General features: G+C 35.1%; 1 protein-coding gene and 1 pseudogene across 1 annotated transcript; one reads left to right on the forward strand and one right to left on the reverse strand.

The window, feature by feature from the left end:
- The window catches only part of LOC141334161 (uncharacterized), a 336,215-nt pseudogene that overhangs the window by 108,970 nt on the left and 200,671 nt on the right, over positions 1-26,574 (forward strand).
- On the reverse strand, positions 13,776-15,301 carry LOC141334168 (uncharacterized). Its single transcript, XM_073839300.1, has 2 exons — positions 15,059-15,301; positions 13,776-14,770 (listed from the first exon to the last, which is right to left on the reverse strand). The coding sequence occupies exons 1-2, from the start codon at positions 15,228-15,230 to the stop codon at positions 14,022-14,024; spliced, it is 921 nt and encodes a 306-aa protein (XP_073695401.1). The 5' UTR covers positions 15,231-15,301; the 3' UTR covers positions 13,776-14,021.

A 26,574-nucleotide genomic window follows, 5' to 3' on the forward strand; every position in this document is an offset into this window, starting at 1 on the left:
TATTTATTATTTATTATTATTCATTGCAATTATTTATTTATTAATGATTTGGTCAAGACAGCCATTAAGGCAAGGAACCTCTCTTCCCTTGCTGCAGCCTCTCTTCTCATTTCTTCATCTCTACGCTCCATTCTTGCCCTAAACTCTTCTTCTCTCCTTCTGGCTTCTTCTTCTCTCTCTTTTCTTTCCTCATCTTTTCTTCTCTCTCTCTCTTCAAACTCTCTCTCTCTTCTTTCCTCTCTCTGTTGTGCCTGTTCCTCTCTCTTTGCCTCCCGTTCCTCCAGCTCTCTCAAATATACCAAAAGTTCACTCTCTCCGGACCCTCGCTTTCTTTTCCTGCCAGCATCATCAGAAGGGTCAGCAACAGAGGGAGATGAACCAACAGCATCATCTTGGCTGCCAGATTGTATAAGCACAGGTGGGGTGATGGATGGCTTAGAACCTAATGCAGCATCCATCAACCCATACCACTTCCATGTTGCTGCTGTTAGTTCGCCTCCCTCAGTGCTGAGCCCTGACTGTGGACACTTCAGATCCTATACAATGTGTAAAAACACTAGTTAAAGGAGAAGTTCCCTTCCAAAACAAAAAATGTAAGATAATTTACTTACCTCCTTGTCATTCAAGATGTTTGTCTTTCTATTGTCGTAAAAAAAAAAATGTTTTTGAGGAAAACATTAAAGGATTTCTCTCCATATACTGTAGTAGACTTAAACAGTGCCTGTGAGTTTGAACTTCCAAAATGCAGTTTAAATGCAGCTTCGAAGGGCTCTACATTATCCCAGTCAAGAAAGAATGGTTTTATCTTTTGAAACAATCAGCTATTTTCTTTAAAAAAAAATGGCAATTTATATACTTTTTAACCTCAAGTGCTCATCTTTTCTAGCTCTGTGTGAAAACGAGATGGGAGTTTTTCAACAGTCTTGAACCGGACATGCAGAGCTAGACGAGACGAGCATTTGAGTTTATTTATTTTTTTAGAAAATAACGGTCCTTTAGCTGGATAAGACCCTTCTTCCTCGGCTGAGATCATTTAGAGTCCTTTGAAGGTGCATTTAAACTACAATTTGTAAGTTCAAGCAGGCACCATAGAAGTCCTCTATATGGAGAGAAATCCTGAAATGTCTTCCTCAAAAACACAACTGAAGAAAGGAACATATGAGCATCGAGGATGACAGGGTGGTGAATAAATTCTGTAAATTTTTGTTCTAGAAGTGAACGTTTTAATAATTTAACTGGTTATCCATATTTATTGAAAAAATAATAATAAAGGACAACACGCAACATTACATGTACTTACTTTGTATTTTTGCTTTAGGTTTTCCCATTTTTTCTTCACCCATGTTGCTGAAACCTTTCCTTTTAGGTTTTTTTCATGGATGAAGGCTCTTGCGTACCCAAAAGAGAAAACAATAAGTACATATTATTTACAGAAATATCAGAGAATCCTGAATAGAGCAAACAAATCCATTGAGCCTAAACACAAAACATATTTTAAGTTGAAGCTAATAAGCAATACAAATATTAGTAACAACAAACTGAAAGACATTGCCCTATGTAGCCAAGGCAAACCTCAATTTAAAACATTTTCTTAAAGATAACTGCAAACAATATAAAGTTCAATGCTCTTAAGTAGGTGTGTATGCACATGTTTTTAAGGTATAATGTTAATAAAATACACACTACGTTAAATGAGCTTGGTTAAATTTTATTCATTTTGATTTAACCAACTTAAACTGCACAATTATGGGAATTACCTTTTAAATTTGACATTTTCCCGCATCCCATCAAAAAGGGCTAAAAATAACTGACAGTCAGCATAAACTCTTCATGTAGACCAGGGCTGAGTAACTTTCCTGGAGGGCCACCGTTCTGCAGAGTTGAGCTCCAACCCTAATCAAACAGCACCTGCCTCTATTTTTCTAGTGATCTTGAAGAACGTGGTTAGTTTGTTTAGGTGTGTTTGATAAGGGTTGAGGCTCAATTCTGCAGGACTGTGGCCATCCAGGTCTGAAGATGCCAATCCCTGATCTAGACTTTTCTTACATCTGTTCCTTCTATAGACTGTTTCTTATATCTTATTACAGACTAAAGACAACATGAATAGATTTAGGCATCAAGATAAAAAAAAATTTTTACAATAAGGTGTCATTTGTTAACATTTTAACTAACATGAACAATGATCAATACATTTACTATTTATCAATCTTTGTTAATGTTAATAAAAACACAGTTGTTCATTGTTAGTTCACGGTGTATTAACTAATGCTAACATACATTTGCAATGCATTAGTAAATGCTGAAATTACTCAATAACTACGATTAATGCTGCAGAACTGTTTAATCTTAGTTCATGTTAACTACTTTAGAAGTTTACTAATATTAAATAATGAACCTTATTTTAAAGTGTTACCAGAGTTTACACTGTTCGTGCAGGAGTCCGGAAAATGTCAAAAACCACAAGCTGTACCCTACAATTTAGTCGTGTCTCTGTGGTAAATCCCCGAATACACAATATAACTATAAATTAAAACACCCAAATATTGGGGCTTATTATACCAATGTAACAAGCACACTACAATAGGACAGTTAATACAGCATCTACAAAAGCATACAAATAACCGTTACTTACTCAAGTCCTTTAATGGCAGCATTTCTTTTCCCCGTAAAAAGGGATTCATTGGCAACGCGCCAAGTAATTAGGCGCTCAGTGTCTTCATCTGTCCCTACAAGATTAACACGGTACTCTTTTCACACATCAATTCATTAATCTCACAAACGATAAAAAAAAAAAACTTTATTATAGTAAAACGTTTAAATTCTTACATTTAAATACTGAGGGCACTTCTCCATCACCACCTCCAGCCGCCATGTTTACACGTTCTCAAGCTCCTCCCTCCCGCGCGCAATGTGTTGTGGGCAATATTAGCCTTTAGAGTGTGCATCGATCCGCACTTCGAATTCCAACCGGAAGTAGTAGACCATCCGGGAATCTTTGGAATACTTTTTTAACCATACTACGATTTGGGACATACTAATTCTTTTTTCGAATACTATTTAGTACGGATAGTATGCGAATTGGGACGCAGCATATGTGTGGGAAACACTGGGGGCCTGTACAAAAGAAAAGAGGATGAGATCACAACATGTACCTTGTTTAGGTGGTTTATCTCCTAACAGGGAAGGACACCTCACTCCTTAGAGCACATGAAAGACAAAAAAAATGGGTTACACACCTTAAAGTTTTCATTCTCCATCACCCAAAAGTTAAAGGATTAGTTCAATATCAAGAAAAAAAAAATCCTTATAATTTACTCACCCCCATGTCAACCAAGATGTCCATGTCTTTCTTCAGTCAAAAATGAAATGAAGGTTTTTCAGGAAAACTTTCCAGGATTTTTATCCATTTAATGGACTTCAGTGAAAACTATAGAAATGTTTAATAAAGCTTCATAGTCTCTACATGTCATTTTCACACAAAAACCACCAATTTTTAACCACCAATGCCTGTCTTGTACATCTCAGAGATGCGCCATGCATTGCGTTATCACGTTGGAAAGGTCAGGCGTCACATCATCTAAGTTATTTGTCTGTGAAATATGCCAACTCATTTTCTTCTCCAACTTCAAAATTATTCAACATCTTTGTAATGTATTATAATTAAATTTTCTCATAACCTTTCCAACATGATGTAATGCGTGACATCTCAGAGATGGTACAAGACAAGCATGTGTGCTTAAAAAGTATAAATAGATTATTTTTTGGGGAAAATGGCAAATTGTTTAGCTAGATAAGACACTTATTTCTCGACTGTGATCGCGTAGAGACTTTGAAGCTGCATTGAAACAGACGTTTGAACTAGGGTTGCCACCCGTCCCTTAAAATACGGAATCGTCCCGTATTTGAGAATGAAATTGCGCGTCCCGTTTTGATCAATACGGGACGGGTTTTGTGTTTTATCCTTTATAATTTTTTTTAAAGCAGCGTCTTATGCAAATAATCACTGCGGTAAAGCCAGCCGCGGTTCAGTCAAACACGGTCAAGCCAGCCGCGATTGATTTTAAGTGTGCGCGCATATTATAGTGATTACGGTAGTTTCAGAAACAACACAGAGAGAACGCGCTTGCAGAGCGCTTTTCATTTAGACGCCCAGGACTGAGAGATAATACTACAAAATGCTCGTGAATTTTTACTTACTTATTTATTTGCATTTCTGCTTTAATATCCGTTTTATTTATTGATGTACTTGACGGTTCTTTTCTGAGAAATGGGACATTATTAGACTTTAGAGTCTAATAAGTAGAAAAAAACAATGATCAGTTCTTATTCAGGACGGCCCATATTATATGCAAAACTCATATGAAACATTTTTACTGCAGCATTTTTGAGATATGGGACATGATTCCATTTAAACGGGGTATATAGACCCCATTTCTAAAAAGTAGGAAAAAAACAATGATCAGTTCTTATTCAGGACGTCCCATATTATATGCACAACTCATATGAAACCTTTTTACTGCAGCATTTTTGAGATAATGCGTCCCTTATTTTTGGGTATTAAAAGTGGTAACCCTAGTTTGAACCTTCATTGAACATTAATAGTTGGTTGTCATTGAAGCCCATTAAATAAATAAAAATCCTGGAAAGTTTTCCTGAAAAACCTTCATTTCTTTTTTGACTGAAGACGGACATTCATTGACATCTTGACACTGAGGTGAGTAAATTACAAGGTTAAGTAAGTTATAACATAATGTAATACAACATTAGTAGTTTGTATGACCCTGTTCCATGGTAAAACTTTTTTTTTTCATAATGTCTGACAATATTAGAAATGTGAATGATATGGAAAAGCCCCTAAAACAGCCAAAATGAGTTAGCTTGATTTAAAGGTAGCAGCTAACTAACCTTACCTAGCAGCCAGGTAACAACATGTAACATTAACCCATAGTGTTCGTTTCTGTGGTATGACAGACAAAACACATGTAATGGTTTACAATAAAACGTATAATGTTAATTTCATGAACGATTAAATTAGAGACGGTTACATCCATATATACATACGTAGATGCCTCATTAGGGTCCGTTCACATGAAGCGTCTTTTGCGCGCGCAAGTTCGTTATTTCAAATGGAGACGCGCGGCTTGCGCGCGCATAATGGAAGCGACGCGCGAGCGCTTTGTTGATAAGGAAGAAAGCGGCGCGCCTAGCGTTTTCCACGCGTTTTTAGGCGCGACATGTGAATGGCCCCTTAAGGTGCGTTCACACCGGACGCGAATGAAGCGGCAAGCGCGAGTGATTTACATGTTAAGTCAATGCAAAGACGCGAATAGCCATCCTGCGGCGCGAAACGCGCGAATGAGGCGGCGCGAAACGCGCGAATAGCGCGAATGGCGCGGCGCGCATTGAGCGTTCAAGCGATTGCCGCGCCATTCGCGCGAATCGCGCGAAACGCGCGAGTTCAAAAATCTGAACTTCGGCGGAATTCCGCGCCGCGGTAACCAATCAGGAGCTTGCTCTAGTAGTGACGGAGGCAGAAATCCAAAACAACAATGGCGGACGAAATCACCGTTGCTGTCTGTGGTTCCTCGGAGCTGTACGATACATCTTTGGACTTTTGTAGAAACAGGAATAAAAGGGATCTCTTGCTAGGAATAAAGTGAGTGAAGAGGTCGGACAATCTGGTTAGTTTTAAAAAACGCTCTTTACTCAATTTAACCTACATATACATACATATTGAGACTACAAGCAAGCTAAAGCTGGCAAATTGAGCTCATTCACCTATTTTACAACTACTTTCCCGCTGACAAGTGGCAGAAGCCCCTCCCTTGACGCGAATTCGCGTGTTGTGAAGAAAATGTCACGCGCGAATGACGCGAATTTTACCGCGCGAATGGCGCGAGTAAACTCAAATGTTCAAGCGTTCAACTACGCGCGAATAGCGCGTTTTTTCCGCGCAAGTCGCGTCCGGTGTGAACGCACCATTAGACCACTCCTGGCATTTAGATTCGTCCGCCATATCGGAACGGTATAGGTTCGCAGGCTGTGCAGGACTGTGGCATTTCGAATATTCAGTGATTACTATGGGTGAATGACGTCAAGCGGACCGCAGTGAAATGGCGGACGGCTTATAACGGCCCATAGAAACTAATGAGGCATCTACGTATATAACTTATATCTATAAACCAACCTTGCATCATCTCTAAACTCTGTAAAGTTAGCTAGCAGCTATATAAAGACGCAAATTGCAACGTTAGTTACGGTAGCAAAAAGCTGTTGTTAGTCAGTCAGAACTTCATGCTGCTATCGGTAACGTATACGTGCAGTTTAGTATCCCAAATTGTTCAAATAGAAATGTTATCTTGTGTACAGCTAAAATAACATAGAAACTGAACATGAACCATGAGCAGCAAGCTAATGTAAAACTAAAAAATGTGTGCTGTGACCCTTGACCATTCGCAGCTTTATTGTAAGACAATAACGCCAAAGACACATACATACACATGGACATTGAAATAAATACTGAACTTACCTACAATTTCGAGGAAACGGGTTCGCCAACTTCACAAGTTAAATGCTGTGCAGTCCAGAACACTACGACTCTGACTCGCGCCAAACCGCCAAATGCCTCTTTTTCTTCTTTTAGTTGTCTGGCCGTTCACTCCCGCCAAATGCCTCGGCCAATCAGAGTGGCGTTTATGATGATGTGCTCGTTTCAGCCAATCAGAGTGATGCTGACTGGATTTTGAATGGTTGAAATCGTCCTTGATCAAAGAATTTATATTCTTCTTGATAGAGAGCTGTCTGTCCTTGACTTTTTTTTTTGCAGCTGTTGGTTCTTTTTAAGATAGGAATAAGGTGGATAGGCTAGGCTACCATGATTTTTTTTTTAAATATATATATATATATATATATATATATATATAAAATAAAATAAAATAACTTGATTATAGGCTACTTTAAATAAAATAAAAACTGTTAAAGGAAAACAGGAAAATGTAAAAAAAAAAACATAAGGTCTACCAAATTAATAAATAGTCATACAAATAATAAATCTTGTTTGTTTATAAATAATCTGTATTTATATGTATAATCATGTTGATAGGCTCTATTTTGTAAAACACTTACTGCAACTGCCATAGACGTCCAAATGACGTCCAAAAAAAAAAAAAGCCAGATTAGGTCAAATGTTGAACGTCAAAATGACGTCCAAGTTGGGTCATGGTTGGACGTCCAAATAGTGGACCTAGTTTGGACGTCGAATAGATGTCCAGAATTGGTCATGGACCGACGGACCCAATATAGACATGATCTGCACGTCTATCCGACGTCCAATGTTTAGTGGGATCTATACATTTGACCTTTGATACCTAACTTATACAGTTTAATTAACAACCCTTCTCTCCACATCATTTCATATGCCTTCTCTATGTCAAAAAAGACAGCCACTACACTCTCTCTATTTATTTGTGCTTTTCTTATCTCATGTTCTAAACACACAGCCGGATCCATTGTATTTCTCCCTCTCCTAAAACTACTCTGCACTGTAACCGATTTTTGTAATTTGAACAGTATTTTACTGTAATATCTACAGTAAGATACTGTAAAATGTATATACAGTATTTTACTGTAAACTGCAAAGGATTATGGGAAAATATATGATCACTACTGTAATTCTCCACTACTGTAAATCCGTTTACAGTAGTGAACTTGCCCGCGAAAAATTGACCAATGGCAAGGGAGATTTTTTTTTCTCCTGTTGAGAGGAAGTGGCGGTAAAAAGGACAAAAGAGAAATGTTGCATCAATAACTCGACAAAAAGGTTAGTATATTATTTCTGTTTTATGAAAAACTGAACAATTTTAATTTGTTTTCACTTGTTAACAGCAAACTAACAATATTCATCGTGTTTTTCATGTCGGTAGCCTTTTTTTTCTGACTGACGGCCGGGGCGCCGCCATAACGGTGAAAACATGGACTGGTGAGTAAATTAACCCTCTGGGGCCTGAGGGTGTTTTGAGGCCCTGAAGAAGTTTGACATGCCCTGACATTTGTTGTTTTTTCAGTATCTTAAAAACATTTTAATGGCTAAAGTCTGATTACATTGTAATCAGCACATATTGGGCTACAATAATATGTAAGCAACATTAATGTACATGGTTGTGTTTTTGAGAAAACTACGTTTATGCGTGGTTAGTGAAAAACTAAAGTTTTGAAGTCACTGAAATAAGGTCATGAAACACATATAGGACATTTCTTTACAAGACTTTTGATAATTGTATGGAGTAGGCTAGAATTTTATCAACCAAATGATGTGAAAATCATCTCGTTCACTCGTTCAGAAAAAACAATATATTGATGTAAATTTTCTAAAACATGTTTTGTGATCGAAAGGGATTATTCATAGGTGTGGCAATGGCCCATGAATATTTAGCAATTCACACCTGAAAGACAAAAGAGCCCTCCCTAATGGCCCCATCAATGACTGACTTGACTAGCAGAAGAAGAAACAATGTGAGAAGATTAAAAAAAATCGTTTTTTAGATTATTTGTATTTTATTTACAACACAGTATAATCAAAACATACATAATGAAGGTCAAAGACACAATATTGAGCTCCCTCATCTAACCACACAGATGTGCACAGACTTTGTGGCATTTCTGAAAACTTTTTCTGAATTCAGTTCAACAAATAAAACAAGTAAATCTTACCTGATATTAAAGTGTGTGCACTTTAAATATCTGTATTTGTACTGTATTTTTATCTGTATCATCTGAAGTTTGTACAGCGCTCTCAGAGGAAAACAGTTTGAAGAGACTCAAGGAAAGGACAGCAAGATTCATCTGTTGAGCAGGTTTCTGAGCACTAAAAACAACAAAAGCAAAACATCTGTGAGCCTATTCATATTAGGAGCATCTATAATAAATAAATACACACACATACACTACCAGGCAAAGGTTTGGACACACTTCCCTTTACAGGGGAATAACTGGTATATAGTATATAGTCATAGATTCTAGCATTTGTACTAATGTAAAAAAGGACATGTAATATCTGAGAAACTAATAATTATCGTTTAGCACTATATTACTAATAAACGTGATGTAAACATACATTCAGTGTAAGCACACATATTACTTTTACACCCTACTGTTATACAATAAAATAAATAAATAAATAAGTATGATTCTACAGTCATAAACATATCGTCATAAATGCATCTCACAGTCATAATCACATCGTTTTTCTAGAACATTATAAATATCCTGGCATCGTGAGAGATGCAATGCAATCAAACGTACTTCATAATGTTTCATTTGATAAAGTCAGGAATTTTAGTTTGGAATAAGTCTAACTAGTAAAATGTGTACACGTTTTGTCAAAGTAAATAACAGCGAAAGCTAGTAGGAAAATGAAAGTAAGACTTACTCATGTAAATGTCTCCTCCTGCTGGGTTTGCGTTGCATCGCGTCCTTCTTGTGATCGTGGTAAATATAAGTCTTATTCCTCACAGCATATCTTCATTCAGAAACAAACTGTAACCAAGATGAACCTGAAGTCATGTTGCTTTGTTGCGGTGATGTGGGAGTTTCCTCGCGTACAGATACTCCGGTCCTTGCCGCGCTTGTGGCACATGGCTAATTTGCATATCTAAAGGGATTTCGCGATAGTGGGCGCGGTCACATTAGAGATAATTAGTTGGAACTGGATAGACTAGACATCTCCTTGGTTTCATATAGATTAATTTATCACAGATTATTTGTTTTTGATCAAACTTACTTCGTTTAAAAGCATAAATCTCAAGCTTTCAGTAGATACCACTTTTCTGTTTGTGTGCTGAGTATTCACCGAGTTTGAATGATTTAAGTGACGCATTTCTAAAAGCAGTTCACGGAGACAGAGAAAACATAAATCACCCTGTTTGTTTTCTTTATTCTAAATAAAAAAGCACAACTCTCTGCTGTTCTTGTGAGTGTGCACAAATAAAAGTACACACTTTACAGTTTCCAATGATGTATATCTCTAATTTGTATGACTAAAACCGACAGAGCATTTTTAGTGTCTTTTGCGCTGATCTAAAAATAAATGAGCTGGTATCGCCGGCGATACAGCCGGCCTCAGGGAGTTAAGGTGACCTATATTAGTCGAAATAAACTTTATTTAAACTGAGAAACACGTTTGAATATTCGGCTGCCCTTTAATGCAAGTTAGTTCGTCTGACGAGCCCTTACTCAAGCTTAACAGCAAACTGAGGTGAAATACTGAGGTAAAGTGCGTTAAGCAACACCACTGTTTCTGTGGAGATTTTAAACTGTATTTTCAAGCCCTTCTTTTGTTTGTTATTTTCAAGTTTCTGGTCTGGATGTCGTCTGTAACGTCGGAGCGCGGAGGTGTATTTTGGATCTTCTTCTGTGAATGACTGCCATAGTATCGACGATAACATGAACTGGTAAGCTAATAATGTCAGTAAGCCGAAGTTGACAAACTTAACGTTAGTCACAGAGCAGCATAATATCTTTTAAACGCTGCCTCTTTATAGCTAGCAAGGTAATTCTCTTCAAATGATGTTTAAGTAAGAAATGTGTGTATGAATGTCGTATGTAACTTTATAGACGGTCCCTTCAGTGACAGACGTGACATAAACAGCGCGCTAACATGAAACACTGAGGTAAAACTGAACACCGCGGTTAACTGCATCTTTTGTGTTTTATTTTCAAGTTTGTGGTCTCGTGGTCATGTCGTCTGCATCGGAGGTGTATTAGAGTCTTTTCTGGTGATTGCCGTCGTCGCGGTGCAAACAACAGGTGAGCTTCCCCTTTCATCAATTTAACTAAGTTAATGTTAACGTTACTAAATTAGCCAAATTAGCCACAGGCTGCTGTTCTCCACTGACTCGCAGAACAGGTTAACTTTTTAAAGAGAGTAACGAGCTAGCAATATATTAATATAGCAAGTTTTGCTAATAAATATGATAAATGCTTATTTTATTAAAAATGTAAATTTTATTACTGTACAGTAGTTGTCTTTTCTGATCATAAACTATAGTAACACTAAAAGGGTGTTGTGACACTGTCTGTTACAGGAGATTTCTCCAAGCACTAACTGGATGCTGACCATCAGATGCAGAATCATCATACAGCCAGCTGTCCATTTTACAGACATGCAGAATCAGGTAACCCAAAACACATTTTGTTTTACATTGCATTTACATTCATGCATTTTTCAGATGCTTTTATCCTAAGCAAGTTATATTGTATTTATATTGTTATTTATTGTATTTCGTAAGGTATTCATTTCCTGGGGGGTGTTCCATAAAACAAGTTTACCAAATAAGTCAGGCTTATTTCAGTTAGTCTGACTTATTTTGTGCCAAATCAAGTGACAATAAGTCAGACTAACTGAAATAAGCCTGGCTTATTTGGTAAACTTGTTTTATGGAACACCCCCCTGTGAATGTTTTTTATTACCATGTCTTGTCACATCAAGATTGAGTTTGCATGCGCATTAAAATTATTTCTATTAAACCAGCATTTAAACAGCAAAATGCAGCTGCTTCAGGTGTCTTTACCTTACTGTAACCTTTAAATTCATAATAGCAATCTTACCATCTGTCAAATTTAGATTATTGTTACTGTAAAGCAACAAATAGAGATTTTTTTAATCGTAGTAGGCTTATTATATGCACAGACTTTCTAGGAAACACACGTTTAGAATGTTTATATGAACAGATTAGTTAGCATTTAGCATGGTCTGTGGCAGACTTTACTAAGTGTCAGGGCAACAAAATTAGATAAACAAGAATGTAATATTAAGTCATTTAAATCATGAAGAAAATATTGTCTTTGTGCTCCATTTAGTAAAAACGGTTTTAAACAAAGCCATGTCTTGCGTCTCTGCACACAGCAGTGTTTAATTACTGAATGAATTTACCTTTTTTAAACACCTTGAATCAGTGATTCACTGGCCCATTCATAAAATTCTTTATAAAAAATTTCAATAAAAGGTTTCTTCAGTTTTTTTTTCTTACTACAGCGTTCATATGTAGTATATAATAAAAATAAAAAAATGCATACAGCATCAAGTTCGACAGTTGAGGCAAATTCTATAAACACTGCTTTAAAAAAATCTTTTTTTTTTCTTGTGCTTGCAGGTTCATTCAGACAGTCAATCTTTGTGGCAGCAAATGCATTGACAGTCACAGATCAGATGGACTTCTGGAAAGAGGGTGCAAACAACAAGCATCAGCCTGAATCCCATTCTGCCGTTTCTCATCAGAGAGCTTGTCAACTTTGACTCAAAATTACTAAAATTTAACACAACACAAACTCATTTTTACTGTATGATTTTATTTTATTTACACTACCAGACAAAGCTTTTGAACAGTAAGATTTTAAATGTTTTTAAAGTAGGTCTCTTCTGCTCACTAAGCCTGCATTTATTTGATCCAAAGTACAGCAAAAACAGTACACTTTTGAGCCGTTTTCTTTTTGAATATATTTTAAAATGTCATTAATTCAAAGCTGAATTTTTAGGATCATTACTGCAGTCACATGATCCTTCAGTAATCATTCTAATTATCTGATTTTCTGCTCAAAAACTATTATTATGATGTTGCTGAGATTAATATAATGCTAAAAACAGTGAAGTAGATTTTTTTCAGGTTTCTTTGATGAATAGAAGGTTCAGATAAACAGCATTTATCTGAAATAGAAATAGTTTGTAACATTATGAATGTCTTTATCATCACTTTTAATCAATTTAAGTCATCCTTGCTAAATAATATCTTTCTATTCATCAAAGAATCCTGAAAAATTTAAAAATTAAATAAAATCTGTTTATCAGCATACTAGAATGATTTCTGAAGGATCATGTGATACTGAAGACGAGTAATGATGCTGAAAATGTAGCTTTGATCAAAGGAATAAATTAAATTGTAAAATATATTCAAATAGCAGTTCATTTATATAATTTATCACAATTGTATTGCTTTTGCTGTAATTTGGATCAAATTAATGCAGGCTTGGTGTGCAGAAGAGAATTCTTTAAAAAAATCTTAGTGTTCAAAAACTTTTGACTGGTAGTGTACTTACTTATTTTTGCTTTTCAGTATGTGTATGTTTGCCATGATACAAAGTCTCCAGGGGACTGTGGTGATGCCCTTTTTTCTGCTGTATCCTAGAGGTCAACATTTGTAATTTGTACTTTTAAAAAGAAAATGTTCAACAAATAAAAAGAATATTATCAGAACTAATGCTTATGAGTTATTGTGATTTTTATGGGGTTGGGGTGGTAAAAATCTTGAATTACAGTGCTGTAGGTTAATTGGATTGTTTTTACAGGTAAAAAATGTTTAAAATAAATGAAAATAAACTCTATAGTACTGATACTGTAATTGAAAATACAGTAAAAATACTGTAATTGAAGATACAGTAAAAACACTGTAAATGAAATTACAGTAAAATACTGTAAATTAAATTACAGTAAATACCTTTTAGTACTGTAAATGCACTTACAGTAATAATACTGTAAACATTTTTACAGTAACTTACTGGCATCCAGCTGCCAGTAAGTTACTGTAAAATTTACAGCAAACTTTTTACAGTGTAGCCTAATGACCCTACTGGAACCAGTTCATTATACGTCAAGATCTGGGCCAGAGAGAAAAGTATAGCAAGTGGAAGCACATTTTCAATCCGATACACAAGCACTGAACATGTCCATCTCTGGCTCAGCACCAATCAAAGCACAAAAGCATTTTTGAGTTTAGCAGGGTTAAATTCAGTTTATTTTTTAATCAGTTAATCACATGTAGTCTAATCACTCCGGTGTGATTGTACATGTTAAAGAGCTACTCAATGTCCATCAAAACTCTGATCAGGCTTTTCTCCAGTGTGAATACTGATGTGTCTTTTAAGGTTAGTTTTTTCAGTGAAACTCTTTCCACATTCATGACAGGTTTCACTCCAGTATGAGTTTTCATGTGGACATCAAAGTCATGTTTAAGTATAAAACTCCTCAGGCATTAACACGTGAAATGATTTTCTCCAGTGTGGATGTTCATGTGTTTTTTAAGGTTTGATTTTCGATTGAAGCTCTTTCCACACAGTGTGCAGGTGGGAGGCTTTTCTTCAGTGTGGATTCTTATGTGTGTTTGAAGGCTTCTTTTTTCCGTAAATCTCTTTCCACATTGTTGACAAGTGAAGGGTTTCTCTCCATAATGAGTTTTCATGTGGACATCAAGGTCATGTTTAAGTTTAAAACTCTGTGGACATTGAGAACACATGAAAAAATGTTCTCTACTGTGAATGTTCATGTGTTTTTTAAGGTTTGATTTTCGATTGAAGCTCTTTCCACATAGTTTGCAGGTGTAAGGCTTTTCTCCAGTGTGAATGATCATGTGAACATTAAGGCTTCCTCTTTCAGCAAATCTCTTTCCACACTGTTGGCAGACAAAGGGTCTCTTTCCAGTGTGAACTTTCATATGATAATTAAGGTTTCCTTTTCGGATGAAACTCTTTCCACACTGTTGACAGCTGTAAGGCTTTTCTCCAGTGTGGATTCTCATGTGGACTTTAAGGTTATCCTTTCTGTTGTAAGTTTTTCCACACTGTAGGCAGGTAAAAACACTTCTTTTTGCCGTCTTTTGTGCTTTTGTTTCCGTATCTGAGCAACTATATGATTTTTCTCCAGACATGAAATCACGTTTCTCATGCTGGAGATCATCCTCCTTTTCATTGAGTTCTTGACTCTCCTCTTTCAGTGTCATCAGCTCTAATGCAAAAAAGAGGACAAATCAAAATTAACTCCATTTTAAATTGCTCCCAGAAAAATTGCGATCTTATACACACTAAACTATTAAAGGTTGAGTCAAATGTAATCTCAAAACCTATTCCCATTATTTAAAGTGATAATAATAAAAAAGAGCAATTGTATAATCCTATAATAAAACTACTTATTACAACACTGATAAGACATTCTTCAAAAATATAATTTATTTATTTTTAGAGCTGGACATTTTAATAAGGATCAAATGAGTTCAGCTTTGAGAATGAAACCAACCTGTTTGTTCCTCAGTATCTTCTTGTTTGACTCTGAATGTTTCTTTGATCTTCATGTCTTCACTCTCCTTTTTAATAAAATCCTTCTTTCTTTGTTCCTCAGTTTCTTCTTGTTTGACTCTGAATGTTTCTTCAATCTTCATGTCTTCACTCTCCTCTTTAATAAACACCATCTTTATAATAGTGTGTCACGTGGATCTCTGTTGATTCAGGAGGGTTTTTTTTCTGTGTGTTTGGACACTTTTGTCCTGTTTAAGATGAGAATAATTAACAGAAAGTAAATTATTCTCAAAAATAAATGCAAACAAAATCTCTCACTACAGCGGTCAGTGCACTGGTAAGAGACTCACTCAGAGTAATAGTTAATGGGAAATTACCTTAATACTTAAACAGATATTACACACATAAAGTTAATATTATAGGCATTTATCATTTAGTTCTGGGATTCAATTATTTGTACATAACATTTAATAGATTACACTTTCATGAAAACATTAGCAGTTTGTGAAAGTTATCATTATACATGTTTGTGTTTGTTAGTTTGTTGTCACTGAATGAGTCGATTCAAACGATTCAAATCACTGGAACAATGAACTGATTCACAAATAAGGAGCAAAATGAGTCGCACATTTTCTGTTAATATGAGGGTGCACTTTACTCGCAAAAATAACAAAGCATTTTGTTATTTAAGATTGATTCTTTTTTGCGTAGTTTGTTAAAACGTTTAAATTGACAGCAGTTTGCATTTATTAAAAAACTTAGAAAGCACAAACCTTTCTTCAGTCGAATCACAACAAATGCAGGGCTAGGGGCGCCGCTTTATGACGTCACATAACCAGACCAAAATAAAAGTCCCGTTTACACACTGATGTGTTTATGTGCATTTCCACAATTATTGGCATGGTAAATCTAGAAACATTTATATTTTCGTTTTTAAAATTAATGTAGGCTACATTTAAAATACTATACTTTGTGTTTTCTTAACGTGCCATTCATACATAAAACTAGTTAAAGCTGCTGCATAAGTGTTTCTATACAAAGGCTGAAGGAGTGACTGTAAATCTGACATAATACACTCTTTTGACTAATCAAACCCTTATTTATTTACCTTTTTCCCCTTTTTTGGAAAGTCACTGAAACACTATCATGGATGTTGTTGTTGTTGTTTGTGTGTTTCTTTTGCTGTTGTGGCGAATGAGAACCCAAAAATTTGCTGCAGTTTACTTTACATAACTATGATGACTTCTGAGAGCCCTGAAAATGTGACTAATTCATGAGTGCTTATACTGCACATGCATACAAGAATGAACTTAACATGATTAATGCATTAGTTTGTTTCATTATTACAATACTTTGACCAATAATCGACAATAATTATCTTTTTTTTTTTTTCTTTTTGTAATATTGAAGCTTTTAGCTACTCTTTAGTGAATTTAATAATTCATTCATTTTTAATTTAATAATTTGCATATTTTTAGTCTGGTTAAATGTAACTCTTTGACTGAAAGGACAACATATTTAGTAAGTAATTATAAAATATGCTTTTAAAGCTGGAAAATATGCCTGCCATTATCACACACTAATTTAGGCTGTTAAATGGCATATTCCTGTTTTTGACCAGCAGGTGTCACCAGCGCTTTCCTTTATTTAGAGATCATTTTAAGTTGACAAGTACGAAATATAAAATGTGTGTGTGTGTGTGTGTGTACACTGTAAACACATTCTCTATATAGGTATTATGTACATTTACAATAACTGTTGTAATGTATTCTACATTAGTTAATGTTATGTGTAAATTACTGTATTAACACACTTCTACCACAATTATAATGTATTTATTGAAATAAGAAATTACAATTAAATATGTTTATGAAAAAGAGGGTAAGAGAGAGGAGGAAGAAAGAGAGAGAATATTACTCTGTTAATGACTAGTCATTCAATGTTTAAATTGGAATTGGTTAAAGATCCTATTTATGTTTAACATATTTGGTAGTATTAACATCATAGCAGCACTAAACTTTTGTTTATGGTAGGAAGTTGATAAACACATCAGACTTAATGGTTTTTTGTGGGTCCTGTAAATCACAAACAGAACACAGAGTTCTGAGCACATTCATAGACATGAGTTGCCAATTAGCCATACACACACACACACACACACACACACACACACACACACACACACACACACACACACACACACACTTTATTACTATTAAATAATCTGTAACAAAATAAATTATCAAATTACAAAACAAAATAATGAGGAACAGAGGTAAACTATACATAAAGAAAAAATATTTGTGTGTGTGTGTGTGTGTGTGTGTGTACACTGTAAACACATTCTCTATATAGGTATTATGTACATTTACAATAACTGTTGTAATGTATTCTACATTAGTTAATGTTATGTGTAAATTACTGTATTAACACACTTCTACCACAATTATAATGCATTTGTTGAAATAAGAAATTACAATTAAATATTTATGTTTATGAAAAAGATGGTAATAGACAGGAGGAGGAAAGAGAGAGAATATTACTCTGTTAATGACTAGTAATTCAATGTTTAAATTGGAATTGGTTAATGATCCTATTTATGTTTAACATATTTGGTAGTATTAACATCATAGCAGCACTGAACTTGTTTATGGCAGGAAGTTGATAAACACATCAGACTTAATGTTTTTTTGTGGGTCCTGTAAATCACAAACAGAACACAGAGTTATGAGCACATTCATAGACATGAGTTGCCAATTAGCCACACACACACACACACACACACACACACACACACACACACACACACACACACACGCATGTTGGGTTTACATGTTTTATGGTGACATTCCATAGGCGTAATGGTTTTAATACTGTACAAACCGTACATTCTATCGCCCTACACCTACCCTACACCTAAAGCTAGCCCTCACAGGAGATTGTGCACACTTTTACTTCATCAAAAAAACTCATTGTGCATGATTTATAAGCCTGTTTCCTCATGGGGACCTGAGAAATGTCCCCACAAGGTCAAAATCTACTGGTATTGCTATCCTTATGGGGACATTTAGTCCTCACAACGTGATGAATACCAGGTACACACACACACACACACACACACACACACACACACACACACACACACACACACACACACTTATGTCTTTTATTTATATATTTATTTAAACATTTAACTACAATAACAGTTATCTATCATTTATCCAATTTCAAATTTTAAACTGCACAATGGAAGCTTTTTCAGAGGCTTGAAGTGTCACACTTTTGTACTGTAGGTGTTGTGTTTTATCATGATTGAACTATTTGTGACAGTCACAAATCATCTTTGCAGGTGCAAGACTTCAACTCATATTTTAGGTGAGCTCAACCCTCCTCTTTCAAGATATTCTTGAAGTAATGCTAAACATATGTCAGAAAGAGATGCTTAAAATGGCCACAAGAATTTAGAAAATATGTCAAGCTTACAAGGTTTGGCCCTTATACGCTGATGGCACCTTTTTTTCATGGCACCTTGAGGTATTTCTCCATGCCCTAAATTAGCTCTTTTTCCCAAAGTGAAAATGACACCATGTAAATATATACAACTATAACAATTTATTTAAGTGAAAATGACAAAAACAAATGCAATAAATAATAATAATAATAATAATATAAAAATAATAAATAAATAATAATTATAATAATATATTTAAAAAATACTTGAACTTGAATACTTGAACTGTGAGGGCCGCAAGCGAATCCTAATAGAGGTAGGCCTCCAGAATGGCAGAAAGAGAGATAAAGAGGGGACACACAATGACAGAAGGTTAGTCAGTCAGAGAGATCTTAATGGTAAATAGTAACAACATTTGAAACATACCGTAGGAAGAATTAGTTTGGTTTCAGGGCCCTCTCTTCTTCCTCCATCTCTATCAGATGCCAGTTGGAGCCATATTTTTTTTTCAGTTTCTCCATTCAGAGCTATGGGCAGTATTGCCATTTTGTCAGATGGATTCTTAAAAAAAAAAAAGAAGAAAAAAAAAGAAATGATTAGGTGTAAGTTTGCCCTTTTTTAAAACATGAAGTTGGTTATCCTAACTAACTTAGCATAAAGATGGGATAATGATAAGAATTCAGTAACCCTATGAAACACAAATGAAACTTCCTGAGAACAAAATCTTTGATGGCAAGTTGTTCAAAGCCACACTTTCCGTTTACCCCACACCAATTCATCTGCTTTGCCAGTGTGTTCGTCAACAGTTTTGACATCACTATCCTGGGGCTCGTTCTTCGTACGTCGCTAACTCAGTTAGCTGGATTTAATTGTTGACGATTTGGCATGATCTTGGATTGTTTGGTTCTTCGAAGCTCATCCTGGACTTGCTGTCATAGCAACAGCTGCGCAAGTTTAAACCTGCTCGGGAGCAGGTTTATTTCATGTAAACAGGATTTAGGCTGCGCTCCTGGCGGGTTATGATTGGTTGAAATGGCGAGGTCACATCTGATTGGTTAAAGAACACGACTGACGCGGACTGACTCATGTGGGAAAAGAAAAGTATTTTGCAAGAAAGTGTAGATAATAATTACAACATTTCACACACGAATGATGACCACAACTACACACACATTATATAGCCTATATAGCCTATTATATACAGTTGCAATCAAAATGATTTAATCCCCCAGAGACTGCAGTACTTTACAAATGATTTTTGCTCTTTCTGAAGATTCAGGACTAAATTGCATCTACAACAGTTTTCTGGCATATTAAAAGTGATAATGTCAATATATAATGTAATGTTTTTGAGTTATAGGATTTTTTAATAACACAGCTATGTCAGAATTATTCAACCCCTATTCAACATTGCTGTTTTAAGACAGTTATTTTTATGGTCAGGAACAAAATTGTCTTAAAACATAATTAAGCCTTTACAAACGTATTAAAAATGGAATTAACTTGGGGTGTTACACATAGTATACCTTAAGCCCATACATGTGCTGAAGGTTAGTAGCAAATATGGAAAAGTCAACTAAGCTCACACAAAATCAATAGAGAAGAAATAGTGTGTTATCTTAAAACTACATGAAGATTTCTAAGACATTACAAGTTCCTAGAGACACAGCTGGCAGTCGTATTCCTTAGATTAAAGTGTGTTGAACCAGAAAACCTTTGAGAGTGTTGAACAAAAAAACACAATAGGCTATCATAAAATGTTTGATCAGATCACTTGCAATGTACAGCCAAAGACTTGCAAGATGACCAGACGAAAGGAGGACAAATATTTCAATGCTGTGTTTAAAAGGACACTAGACAAGTATGGTCTTCATGTTGAGGAATCTTGCTGAATACCATTCTTGACCAAGAAGAACAAAAAGCTGACTTGAACATGCTAAAATTCATTTAGTTAGACCTGTGGAGTTCTGGAAGAATGTTTTATGGAGTGATGTGACCAAACTGGAACTTTTTTGGATGTATGGATCAGAGGTATGTCTGGTGCAAAAAAGACAAAGCTTATAAGCAGAAGAACAACATCTCCATCATCAAACATGGAGGTGGGCCAGTCCTTTTATGGGGTTGTTCTACTGTAGCAGGAAGTGGAAAACATGACCATACAAAGGATATCATGTATTTATTAAAGTATCACACCATTTTGGCAAACATTGTGATGCCTTTTGTGCAATGCCTGAAGCTAATAATTAATGGACTTTCCTGCAGGACAATCATCCCAAAGTATACGTTCAAATCTACTTACGCTTGGTTCAGGGATCAGTCATAGAATGTTTTTAAGTGGCCTGTTCAGTTTCCAGATGTAATTCTCATTGAAAATACATGGTTGAATTTGAAGCAAGCAGTGGCAAAGTAAAAACCAAAGATTATCAGTGATCTGAAAGCTTTTTCAGGGGAGGAATAATTTTGAACATGAATGTTTAGAGCCAATTTGATTTTTTTATTATTAGTAAACTTTCTTTGATAGTATACTGATGCCTTTGTTTAATTTGTTTCACAAAATGTTGTTCTCTGTAGCAAAATGTCTTGCAGGTCAAGGGGGTTGAATAATTATATACACTACCATTCAAAAGTTTGGGGTCAGTACATTTTTATTTTATTTTATTTTTGTTTTTTAAGAAATTATTACTTTTATTTACCAAGGATGTATTAAGTTAATAATTAAAAAAATTATTAAAAGTTAATAATAAATAATTTACATTGTTATAAAAAATATATATATTTGGAATAAACACTGTACTTTTTAAACTTGTTATTCATGAAAGAATCCTGGGGAAAAAACAGGTTCCAAAAAATATTTGCAGCACAACTGTTGATATTATCCAACACTGATCATTCTAATAATAAATCAGTATATTAAAATGATTTCTGAAGGATCATGTGACACTTAAGACTGGAGTAACAGCTGATAAAAATTCAGCTTTTCATCACAGGAATACATTTTATTTTAAATTATGAAAAATAAATAACATTATTTTATATTATAAAAACATTTTGCAATATTACTGTTTTTTTTTCTGTATTTTTAATTTTAATGCAGCCTTGATGAGTATAAGAGACTTATTTAAAGACTATTACAAGCCTTACTGACCCCAAACTTTTAAACAGTATAGTGTATATAAAAAAAAAAAAAAATAAATAAAAATCAAATAACATATCAAGGAAAAAACATGTAACATGGGCAGCACTAACGCATTTAATTTGTCAGACTTTGAGGTGTTTCCTGTCGTTTTAATTAAAGACTCAAATTCAGCATAACTTTCCATTAAAAGCTCTTGTTCTGCTTGGGACAAAATGGGCACGTTCTTTGGCCATGCTGAACAGCCAATAACAGTGTTGCTAATCATTGTTTCTACTATCGATACATATCCCCTTTTAAACCAACGCATGAACGCGCAATTATCTCAGATAACTCAATCCAGCGATACTAATCATAAACAACAGGTGCGTTCGAAGAACCCAATTAGCCGGATCATGATTAGCACGATGATATCATCTTGGATATCTCACTTGATCTCGGATGTTTTAAGCAACGTACGAAGAACGAGCCCCTGGTCCTTGGGAACCATATTGCCAATTTTTCTTTATATTGAAAATATATAATTTACATCAACGTTTACATCATGTAAATAAATAGTTCTCAATTCCAGTCCTGGGGGACCCAGATATAACATTAGACATAATAACAACAAAACTGCATTTCAAAAAAGTTATAAATTGATTTTCATTTGAATGAGAAAAATTATTTGACCCCTTCACAAAACATGACTTAGTACTTTGTGGCAAAACCCTTGCTGGCAATCACAGAGGTCAACAATGTGTGTAAATATCAGATCAACACTCTGAGCTCACACAGACAATCTAGTGGTAGAATAGTCATACATCAAAAACGAAATTCTGTCATTTGTTTCCCATGCTCTTTAATTTCAAATACTCAATGATTTCATAGTTCAAGCTAGATATTTGCACAATTAGCAGGGGTGTGGACTCGAGTCACATGACTCGAGACTCGACTCGGACTCGAGTCCCAAATTTGATGACTTGCGACTCGATTTCACATAATTAAAGAAGACTTGAGACTCGACTTAGACTTTGACAGCAATGACTCGAGACTTGACTTGGACTTGAGCCATGTGACTCGAGTCGTTTCCACTGTAGACGGATCCCTGCTACGTGCACTTGACCCATTGGGCTTAGCTATCTCGGCTGCTGACAGCGCTGTCCTGTCTGTTTGATTGCCGCCCAGCAGACACACAGAACGCGTGCATAAGAAACGAGAGGCGTGGTCGTGATCACTGGTGCTGGCCTCATCATCACCGTGACTGCTGCCTTTAAATGTTAAACATATTCCTCAATTCTTCTGTTTGACGGACATCCACATCCCGGGCATGATGTCCCACCACAACTTCAATTTTCATTTTTATTTATAGGACTAATAAACACCTCGCTAAAATGGGTTTTTGTCAGACCTCTCTCTCAGTCACATATTTTAATTGCATGTGCATTTTATTTTATTTAGCCTAAATCTCTTAAGTTTAAAGTTATTGCATAATCATTCGTTATTTAATTCCATTTAATACGGAGTTTAAAGTCATGGTGCAACAGGACTAAAGTTATCTTTAAATCCTAAATCTTAAATATAACTAATGATCAAAATGCTGGGTTTAATGTAAACCTGCTTTTTTTTAATCAAGGTTTAAAGTTTAGTGAAACAGAATTATTAGTTAAATCCTTGCAAACTGCAGCTAATTGAACATTAATGTCTAAAGGTGGCAAGGCAATAATGATCATTTTAAAACAATTTGAATTGAAGTATTTCTTTAACCAAATGAGTATTTTATATGCAACAATTAAATATTATAATTTTTTCTCCCTTTTCACTTTAATTTCTTTCAGGATCAACGAATGATGTAATCCAGTTTGCCGATCAACTATACATTACCTTACATTTATACATATATTTGAGAGTCTGAATATTGAATATTTAGCCTTTTATTTATTTTTATTTATTTATTTTTGTTGTTGTTGTTGTTGCAGCATTCACGTGTCTTGATACGTCGTCATTGACATAAGGATGAAAATCATTCACAAAATTACAGCAATTAAAATATAATGATTTAACTGAGGGGTAATTTAACTTACGTGTGGAAAAAAAAATGTCATGAAAAGTTAATTGTAAAAAAAAACAAAAAAAACAACTTCATTGTAAATCTGCGTTTCACAATCAACCAATCAGTTTCCACTAAGTAAGTTTGAAGATCGCGCGTTCAACAGTTCTGACAAAATGTTACCTAAAGTGATCGCATTTGGATTTAAAGATTATAATATCAAAGGAAACAAAAGAACTGCAATATGTAGAACCTGTGGTTCAAAAATGACAGACGCTTTATCAACGATGTCCAATTTTGTGAGGCATCTGAAGACCCACAGACAGAGGTAAGTTGAGAGTGTTTACTGTACACATGTGGTTCATTACCTTAACTAGCTAGTACAGACTCGTTGGACAATGGCCATATATATGTGTGTGTGTGTGTGTGTGTGTGTGTGTGTGTGTGTGTGTGTGTGTGTGTGTGTGTGTGTGTGTGTGTGAAATAAAGGCATATATATTAGTGATGGGCAGATGGTGGTTATTTCCGCGGGCGCTGCGGATAATCCGCGGGTCGGGTAATAAAAAAATGCATTCGGATTATTTGCGAGTGGGTCGCGGGTGGATAAGATAAATCAATAATGATGCAAATATTAACTACATTTTCTAAAACTTGAACGTGTTTTAAATACGTTTTTCTTCAGGCAGACAATCATATATATATATATATATATATATATATATATATATATATATATATATATATATATATATATATGAAAACACCTTTATTTTCATTTTTGAATGTATATTATTTTATTTCTGCCTTTATTTCACATCTCTTTGCCCAATTAATGTTATCTGTTAAACACAAAGTACCATATATATGCTTTGTAATAAATACCCAACAATCATGCCAACAACGCTAAACGTCAGGAGGTGGCGCTAAATGAGCATTTGTTACGTGTTGTTAGCGAGTCAGTTGTTCGATTCATTAAACTGATTCATTAAAACACCGAATCGTTCACCAATGAAACAGTGGATGTGAACGGAATGACTCATTCATGAACACTGATTCATTCCTCTAATTAGCGCAACTAAATATCTTTAAAATTATTTTTTATACTATGTATATTTATATACTTAATTTATGTTTATTGCCATGATGCTGTAGTGCTACATAAACTAAGCTTAACTGGCAGGCCCGGATTGGCTAATCGGGAGGACCGGGAGAATTCCCGGTGGGCCGGTCCGTTTTTTTGGCCGCGAGGGCCGGTGTCCCTAGCTGCCTGCACTCACAGCAGTCGCCAGGGGCGGACTGTCCATCGGGAGAATTTTTGGCCCGCTACCCTCCAATTTTTATTATTATTATTTAATATTGTTGTTGTTGTTTTTGTTGCCGGCCTAATCCCAGCAAACACAGAACGTTCCCCTAACGTTCCCATATGGTTCCCATTTGGTTATTTTTTCGGGAACCAAATGAGAACGTTCCCAGAACGTTCCCTGTAGGTTCTCTTTTTAATAACCTATAAAGAACGTTCTCAGAACGTTCCCTGCAGGTTATTTTTAGTTTTTATTTTATAACCTAAAAAGAACCTTCCCAGAACGTTCCCTGCAGGTTATTTTTAGATTTTAATTTTATAACCTACAGAGAACCTTCCCAGAACGTTCCCTGCAGGTTATTTTTAGTTTTTATTTTATAACCTAAAAAGAACCTTCCCAGAACGTTCCCTGTAGGTTATTTTTAGGTTTTAATTTTATAACCTACAGAGAACCTTCCCAGAACGTTCCCTGCAGGTTATTTTTAGATTTTAATTTTATAACCTACAGAGAACCTTCCCAGAACGTTCCCTGCAGGTTATTTTTAGTTTTTATTTTATAACCTAAAAAGAACCTTCCCTGAACGTTCCCTGCAGGTTATTTTTAGTTTTTATTTTATAACCTAAAAAGAACCTTCCCAGAACGTTCCCTGCAGGTTTTTTTTTTTTTTAATCATTAGCATTTAAACGAATTAAAACTTTGCAGATGACTCTGATTTTTCTAATGCTGAAATGGATTTTTTTTTCATCATAAACAAACTAGAATCTCATGTCCGAGATGAGCTTTTAATAAATGACATCAAAGTGGTCAAACCGCATTATAATGATAATATAATTTATAATTTTATAGCTAAAACAAGCCAAGGTTAAGTGTCTGAAAATTATATTATAAACACTATTTATTTCTTTACTCCAGCACGCGCTTTCTCCATCACGCGCTTTCTCCTCTCCTCAACATAAAGCGGCGCGCTCGCGTAATTTAAAAAATAACGGTCATTTCGTTTTACTGACTGACTAAAGTTCGGTGATTGATCTCCTTAATGGATAATTACTTATAACTAATATATATACGAGAGTAAATATTGTTATTTTAGGGAGATTTGACACGTCTTATTGAAGAAAACATAATGTTAACCGAGACGTTTTCGTTTAGTGTCCAGAAGAGGGAAGCACCTCATCGTTAATTCAGCGGTAAGAAACGAACGTAATGTTATCCTAGTTAAAGTCAAATAAATGTTTTCCTTTTTTTAATGTCTGTAAAAAAATAAAATACACATTTTTAAAATCGAATATTTTGTTGAAGTCATGTTATTTGGTGCTTTAATAAACAAAATCTGGGTTGTTTTATGGTATGGTACTTCTACATTTTACATTAACGAAATCTAACATAGTATAGCATAATTTAGTCTCATTTATGCTCCTTATGATGGTTAAATGTGCTCTGATTATCTGTAATGATTAAAAATATATAGTTTAAAACAAGACATGGTGTGTAGTAGTGATTATTGAGATTCACATCCGTCCGCCTTCCATGCCGCTTACTTCGGGACACGGGAGTTCCGGGAATGTTCTTAGAACGTTGCGGGAAGTAGGTTCCCAGAACGTTC

Source organism: Garra rufa, chromosome 4 (genome assembly GCF_049309525.1).
Source record: "Garra rufa chromosome 4, GarRuf1.0, whole genome shotgun sequence".
In the NCBI taxonomy this organism is placed as follows: domain Eukaryota; kingdom Metazoa; phylum Chordata; class Actinopteri; order Cypriniformes; family Cyprinidae; genus Garra; species Garra rufa.

Excerpts from the sequence above, each read along its gene's own strand:
- LOC141334168 (XM_073839300.1), bottom strand. The coding sequence starts at position 15,230 with ATGGTGTTTATTAAAGAGGAGAGTGAAGACATGAAGATTGAAGAAACA. Across the intron at positions 14,771-15,058 it reads AGATACTGAGGAACAAACAG|AGCTGATGACACTGAAAGAG; the intron begins GTTGGTTTCATT and ends TTTTTGCATTAG.